General features: G+C 36.8%; 1 protein-coding gene across 1 annotated transcript; it reads left to right on the top strand.

Moving 5' to 3' along the window:
- Window positions 1-430: 430 nt before the first annotated feature.
- LOC132182706 (receptor-like protein 7) lies at window positions 431-3,606 on the top strand. The gene has a single exon (XM_059596024.2). It carries the CDS (start codon window positions 453-455, stop codon window positions 3,423-3,425), a length of 2,973 nt encoding a protein of 990 aa, XP_059452007.2. The 5' UTR covers window positions 431-452; the 3' UTR covers window positions 3,426-3,606.
- The last annotated feature ends 4,513 nt before the right edge of the window (window positions 3,607-8,119 follow it).

The raw sequence follows: 8,119 nt of genomic DNA, 5'->3' as shown, positions 1-8,119 counted from the left end.
CGGCTAAGATCTCCTGACAAACACGCAAAAGACTTGACTTGGGTCTTTGGGGCTCTGATCTTCTGGTTCACTGCCCCTGCTAAGATCTCCTGACAAACACGCAAAAGACTTGACTTGGGTCTTTGGGGCTCTGATCTTCTGGTTCACTGCCCCTGCTAAGATCTCCTGACAAACACGCAAACGACTTGACTTGATTTGCAGACCGACATGGATTTATGAGAAATTAACCATTGAATAGAAGAGGTATATGCCTAAAACTTTTTTTTTTTTTATTCCTAAATGACTGCTTTCATGATGTGGTCCACTGATTGTGAATGGAGAGGATCCCTTTCTCACTTGCCGAGCTTTCCAAGACTTTGTGTCCGGCCAGCCTATAAGTTAATGCTCTCTCCTGGCTTCACTTCAAACCATATCTAAGAGTGCCAAACACAAAACAATACTAGTTCAACATCATGGCTTTATCGTTTTCTCTCTTCATTTTCATATGCTTGGTTTTCTTACTCACTCATTCTTCTTCTTTTATGAAACCCCTGTGCCATCATGATGACATTTCTGCCTTGTTGCAGTTCAAGGAAAGCTTTATCATCAACACATCTGCTCCTAATGCTAAAAAGGTTGCGTCATGGATAGTAGAAGGAGACAAGAGTGATTGCTGCTCATGGGATGGGGTGGAGTGCGATGAGAACACAGGTCATGTAATTGGCCTCGACCTCAGTAGCAGTTGTCTCTACGGTTCTATCAACTCCAACAGTAGCCTTTTTCGCCTTGTTCACCTCCAAAGTCTTAACCTTGCATACAATGACTTTAACGACTCTCAAATCCCATCCCAGGTACATGATCTTTCAAAACTAATAGATCTCAATCTCTCTTCCTCTAAGTTTTCTGGTCAAATCCCGCTTGAAATTTCTCGATTGTCGCACTTGATATCCCTCGATTTGTCTAATAGAGATTTGGAACTCCGAAAGCACAGCCTAAGAAGCCTAGTTGGAAATTTGACCCACCTACAAAAGCTTGATTTGGCTTGGGTGAACATTAACTCTACGGTGCCTAATATTTTCGCAAATTTGTCTTCTTTAACATTCCTTTCTCTTGATGGTTGTGGTTTGCAAGGGGAATTTCCAATGGGTATATTTAAGCTGCCAAATTTAAGGTATCTTAATGTAGGTGGAAATAAAGACCTCACTGGTTATTTGCCTGGCTTTACATGGAGTAGTCCGCTTGAGATATTGGAGCTCAGAGGCTCGAATTTCTCAGGTGAACTACCTGCTTCCATAGGAAACCTTGGCTTCTTGAATATATTGATCTTGTCAGGTTGCAATTTCTCGGGGTCCATCCCATCTTCGCTTGGTAACCTCACTAAACTCACTTTGCTTGACCTTTCAGATAACACTTTCGTGGGTAATATTCCACCTTCACTTGGTAACCTCACTAAACTCAATCTTCTTTTTCTTTCAAGAAATGCTCTCATGGGTAATATTCCAACTTCAATTGGAAACCTCACTAAACTCAGACTTCTTTATCTTTACAAAAACGCTTTTGTTGGTAACATTCTGCATTCACTTGGAAACCTTGTTCAACTATCTGCTCTAGACATTTCCAACAATCAATTGACAGGTCCATTCCCTTTTGAGCTTGTAAATTTGCCACAATTGAGTTTAGTTGATCTAAGCCATAATCTTTTGAGTGGTTTCGAGCTTAGGAATGAGACACAATTGACCTCCTCTGTCGTGGGAGAAAATCGGCTAACAAGGCTGGACCTTTCAGCCAACAAGCTTCACGGTCAAATTCCAAACTCAGTCTTTAACCTCAAGAATCTTATATCTCTTGATCTTTCTAACAACCACTTTACCGGCATTGTGGAGTTTGATGAGTTTGTTACGCTCAAAAATTTAACTTCATTGGCTATTTCTGGCAATCAATTGAGCGAGTTTCCGAATTTTCTAAGAAACCAACATGAATTGGAGTACCTAAACTTGTCCAACAATAAGATTCATGGCCATGTCCCAGAATGGATTTGGAACACAAGTACTGCAAGTCTAAAATTTCTTGATCTTTCCAACAACTTGCTCACGGGCTTTAGTCAACATCCAATTTTTCTTCCATGGACTTCTCTACAATATCTTGATCTCAGGTCAAATTTTCTCCAAGGATCACTTCCGATTCCACCAGTCTCCACTTTGCATTTTTTTATTTCCAACAACTCAATCACTGGAAATATGCCAGAATATTTTTGCAATCGGAGTTCTCTTATAGTCCTTGATTTGGCTAATAACAACTTAAGTGGTTCACTTCCACGATGCTTGGACAACTTTGAAGCTTCTCTTTCGGTTCTTGATCTGAGAAAGAACAAATTTCAAGGAAGCATTCCAGATACTTGGATAAGAGGAAGCCAATATTTGAGGATAATAAATTTCAGTCAAAACAAATTCCAAGGGCGTTTACCGAGATCGCTGGCTAAGTGTACGATTCTAAAGGTCCTTGATCTTAGTGATAACAAGTTCAATGATAGATTTCCATTTTGGTTGGGAGATCTTCCAAATTTAGAAGTCCTCATTTTACGGTCAAACAATTTCAATGGTCCAATGGAGACACCTCAAAATTATCTTAAGTTCCCCGACATGCGAATCCTTGACATCTCCAACAATGATTTTATGGGAAAGTTGCCATTAAGACTTCTTGAAAATTGGAAGGCCAAAAAAATTGAGAATGTGCAACTGTCAACATATATTCATGAAACGTCATATGTCGTTATAGAAAAAGTTTTTGTTTCGGGTTCTGAGAATGCTCGGACTTATACTTATTCTATGATGATGACAAACAAAGGCAAGAATATGTTCTACGAAAAGGTCCAAGAATTGTTCACAGCCATTGACTTCTCAAGCAACAAATTTCTTGGAGAAATTCCAAAATCTATTGGAAATTTAAAGGGAGCTCAGTTGCTCAATCTTTCTAATAACTATCTCACGGGTCACATCCCTTCATCTCTAGGAAACCTTACAGAGCTGGAAGCATTGGACCTTTCTCAGAACAAATTGTCAGGGGAGATTCCGCATCAACTAACACAACTTACTTTCCTAGAAGTCTTCAATGTTTCTTATAATAATCTCACGGGACCTGTACCACAAGGGAAACAATTTGATACATTTGAGAACAATTCATTTGAAGCTAATCCAGGATTGTGTGGGAAACCATTGACAAAGAAATGTGGGAATTCTGATAATGCTCCTTTTCAACATTCAATCTTTGAAGCAAGCCAAGAGTCTAGATCATCATTTGAATTTGGTTGGAAAATAGTTGTGATTGGATATGGATTTGGATTTGCTGTTGGAATAATAATTGGACCCATTGTGTTTGCAAGGAAACATGACTGGCTAATGAAGACCTTTAGAATAAGGCCATTGAGTGGGAGAAGACGCAGAAATTAAATAAAATAGTTTGAATATGATACCTTATCAAAGCAATGTTTTTATTATTGTACTTGTGTTTTCTACTTTTAATCGTTTTTTTTTTTTTTTTTTTTTCTGTGTAATTTGTTCCTTCCTTTCTTCATTGTTGTTTTGTTGTATTTTGGTTTAGTGTGACATTAAATTAATGTTGTATGTAAAATGCTTTGGTGGTGGATCTTTAATATATATTTTCTTGTTGTTGTTGTTGTACTACAGTTCATTACTTATCGTATTATTCAGTATGATCATTTTCGATTAGTTGAACTTGTGAGAAAACAAAGTTCTTCATATCCTTTATGTAGATATGAGATGCAATTTTTGCAATAATAGGAGAGAATACTGCAAAATTAATCAAGCGCAAGCTTTGGCGGCGTTTGGATATATAGCTGAATGAGTCCCCTATCCAGCACACAAAATTAACTACCATGACCTGGAAGCATGGTCGTAGTTGCAACATTACGATTCAAACCCAAAAGTTGGGGTTCTAAACGGTGGTTTAGGCTTTATTAAAGAGAAATGCTATACTTACAAAATATTAAAAAAAAAAAAAAAAAAAAAAAAAAAAACTCTTACAAGGTGATGTGGCACAATACGATTGAATTTATTAAAATTTTGATTAATCTTATTCTCAATTATATTGTATCAAATCACTTTACAATAATTTATTTTGTAAAAGATTTTGTACGCTTAACATTAATCTTTATTAAAAGAAGGTTTAGGTGCGGTGGGGATTTGGCTTTAGTAACTAAAGACAGCAACTTCAATTCGTTGTAAAATAAGTTTCCTTTTTGCTTACATCAAGAACAAATAACAAAGTGAAGTAGTTGATATAATGAAATTGAGTCACAGCCTATAGGGCTTTTAAGTTTTTTTGGGGAAAAATGTTTCAGAAGTCTTGAAGCATTACTATTTTATCAAATCCCTAGCTCCTTAAGGAACCCCAAGATTATAATCCTTATTAAATAGATCATTTCGTCTATCTTACGTTAAGTTTTGTCACGTCATACTCAATTAGAAGATAACACGTCACATTAAATAAACATTTAAAAAAATTAAATTATAAATATAAATATAAAAAGGAAAATAAAAAATTAAACAATGGTTGTGATCACATAAAGCACACCCACGACTTTATCCACAATCTTGGGTTCAAGAATGTTTTTCTTAGGAATTTTTATTTTAATTTATTTATTTATTTTTTTGTGTGTGTTGGATTTGCTTTACGCTATTGATGGTGAAGTACTTTTAATTGGCTGATGTTTTGTTTGTTTGTTTGACAGAGGTGGTATGGATGGCTTTAGATTTTGTAACAATTAATCTAAATCCACCCAAAAATGATTGTTGTTGGCAAGAAGATCCTTGTGGAAAAAGGAGTTCCTGTTCCTTGAGTTGATCATGCAGCTGGCATGGCTATCAAGATGTTGAAGATTGAAGATGGTGGAACTTGCCCTGATTTACGGGGACGACTTTGGACTCGCTGAGCTAGCCTTCCTTTCACGCTGTCCTGATTGCTATTCCTTGGCTTTTGTTGTGTTCCTTAATAGTCAAGACATGCTTTGGAGAATAATCGCCAATCGTACCTTTTCTGGAAGAAATCTACCAATTAATAATTAATCAGGACGCGTGGATCCATATATCTAATCCCTAGCTGTACGTAGTTAATTTACCCAAGAGAAGAAGACTTAATTGGAAGAAGAAAATCACAAGTCTTCACAGGACCATATCTCTGATCATCATGTTTAACAAAGCTCTATTAACTTCATCAGTAGCCTTTTCCGCCTTGTTCACCTCCAAAGGCTTGACCTTTCCTACAATCACTTCAACTATTCTCCTATCCCACCTCAGGTACTACGCAATCTTTGAATCATTTGAATCATATCGTTTGGCCGCAAGATGTCTTCTAAGGAAATGAATATGTATTGACGTTTTTTTTTTTTTTTTTTTTTTTTTTGTATGGAATGTGTTCCTTCTTTTCAATATTGTTTTGGTGTATTTGGATTCCAGTTCTATTAAAGACAAAGTAATTCTAGGTGGTCTATTTGTGTCCTACTAAAAATGATGAGGCTATTAAAATCACCATTGGGCTTGTGATTGATCATTATTTAATTTTAATCAAATGGTGATTTTAATAGCCATATCATTCTTGGTAGGACACAAGTAGCCCACCTAAAATTACACAGATAGAGTAATTCTAGGTGGCCTACTTGTGTCCTACTAAGAATGATGTAGCTATTAAAATCATCATTGGGCTTGTGATTGGTCATTATTGAATTTTGATCAAATGGTTAAAATCATCGTTGGGCTTGTGATTGATCATTATTGAATTTTGAATTGGGTGCATGTCTTAAGGAAGGAGAGAAAATCGTGGTGCATGGTTGGCAAATCTAAAAGGGGCAAACGCAGATATGAACACACAAGATAAGGAGCACTACTGGAAAATAATCATGTACACTGAGAGATAAAACCATGAAAGAATAAAAGAAAGAAAATAAAACTGAAATTCACACGATCGAAAACTTTTGTTAGCCTATATATCTGATACCACGAAAGAAAAGATAATGCGGAAAGAAATTAAAGACAAAACGAAATAGAAAAAATAAACACAATAAATATTACTTGAAAGAGTAGAAAATAAGAGAAATCATCCACGTTGTTGATAAACATACCCGTGGATGCAGATAAGGGATCAAGTGAAGCTATTGACTTGGTGAACGTGGTAATTAAGAGTCCGTTCCAAGCATGAGGAGAATGTATACACGCGGTTCTACGCTGTAATATGAGTGCTATATATATGACTACCATACAGTTGGAATGACATGACAAAGATAAAATCAATCGTTCATTATTTTTTTTTACAAGTGCGATCCAATTGTTGATTTTTACTGTCAGTATCATAAAGTTATATATAAGTCATATAGTAATTTACATTACTCTATTATAAAGCTTAATTATTTTGCATTCCATAGTAGTTGAGAATTATAGAATTTACTAAAGTACATCTTAGATGCTTTTAAGGTTATATAATGTTGTTTGATTCGGACTTCAAAAGAGCAAAGTACTAGCTAGCAGTTCAGACGAGGAGATGAATGGATAGAGTTCACAAGTGTAGATTTCAAACCAAAGTGAAGAAGAATTTGTTAAGACCATTTTCAAACTAGGAATAATATATCCATGATTTACCCTAACACGATAACTAGTATAAGTCTTAACTATAGTCCTATTAGGTATATATTTTCATAAGAGTCACTTGATTGATGACTCAACCCTAATTTTCCTACATTCAAATATATGTAGTTCTGTTGTATTTGGACTTCTATTAATTAAGCTAGACGTTAATCTTTGAAGCTCATTTTGCATATAAGATTCGTCACTAACTTCATTATTGACCAACTCATCCATTATTGTTTCTAATTATTTGAGCGCACATTTTTTTTTTTTTTAAAAAAAAAAAAAAAAAAAAAAAAAGCTCTCCGAGTCTATAGACTACTAAGCTAGGCACCTATTAATTTTGCCTGGACTCGGAAGCTTAACGGCTAACTACTCAAACTAAGAAGAAGAGGCCTATTAGAATTCAAATCTATATATCCCAAGATTTGGTGTCCGTGAAGATGGAGGAGTCCCATTAATTAGTATATATACTCGATCTACTCCACCCCAACGTTGTTGGAACAGGATCCTCTTCAGTCCATAATTGACTGGAGAATATCTAGTTCATGGTCCAGATTTCTTCTCAAAAATCCTATGGCCACAAATGGGACACATATCCCATCAATAAAAATAATAATAAAATATTATTTTAAATAAAAAAAAAATTAAAAAAAATAAGAAAAAATAAGGGGGTGGCTAGCCACCATAGGGGGTGGCCGGCCACCCCCATTTTGGGTAGGGGGTGGAGCCACCCCCAATGTCCGGCCAGGGGGTGGCCGAACCACCCTTATAGGCCATGGGGGTGGTTCGGCCACCCCCCTTTGGCCAGTCTGGGGTGGCCGAAGCCAACCCTTAGCCCAGAGGGCCACCCCCAAGGCTCTTGGGGGTGGTTCGGCCACTCCTGGCTGGACATTGGGGGTGGCTCAAGCCACCCCCTACCCAAAATGCGGGTGGCCGGCCACCCCCTATGGTGGCCAGCCACCCCCTTATTTTTTCTTATTTTTTATTAATTTATTTTTTAATTTATTTTTAATTTAAAATAATATTTTATTATTATTTTTATTGATGAGATATGTATCTCATTTGTGACTATAGGATTTCTGAGAAGAAATCTTGACCATGAACTGCATATTTTCCAGTTCATTATGGATTGGAGAGGATCCTGTTCTAACGTTATTGTCTGTGGGCACACAAACAAACTCATCTATCGATATCGACGGATCAACCACCCAATGCTACGCCTCTCGTGTATGCCATGGATGCCATGTTAACAAGAGGGTTCACGAAAGCCATCGACTTCGTCAACAAAGTGCGCAGGCGCTTCCGCCATGAAAAGGGTGTTTATGAGTGCTTCCTGGATGCCGTGAATATGTATAGAAAGGGGCTTCTGGACATGAAGGGCGCTCGTGATCAGGTTGCCTCTCTTTTTGAGAAGCATCCGGATTTGCTTGATGAGTTCTTCATCTTCGCGGTGAAAAGGGTTACTCCCAGTTATACTTATAGAAAGACGACACCAAATCAAGAAG

Source organism: Corylus avellana, chromosome 5 (assembly GCF_965113065.1).
Source record: "Corylus avellana chromosome 5, dhCorAvel1.hap1.2, whole genome shotgun sequence".
In the NCBI taxonomy this organism is placed as follows: domain Eukaryota; kingdom Viridiplantae; phylum Streptophyta; class Magnoliopsida; order Fagales; family Betulaceae; genus Corylus; species Corylus avellana.
This window is presented reverse-complemented; position numbering and strand designations above follow the sequence as displayed.

What these genes read in the sequence shown, in the direction of transcription:
- LOC132182706 (XM_059596024.2), top strand. Translation starts at nt 453, where the DNA reads ATGGCTTTATCGTTTTCTCTCTTCATTTTCATATGCTTGGTTTTCTTA.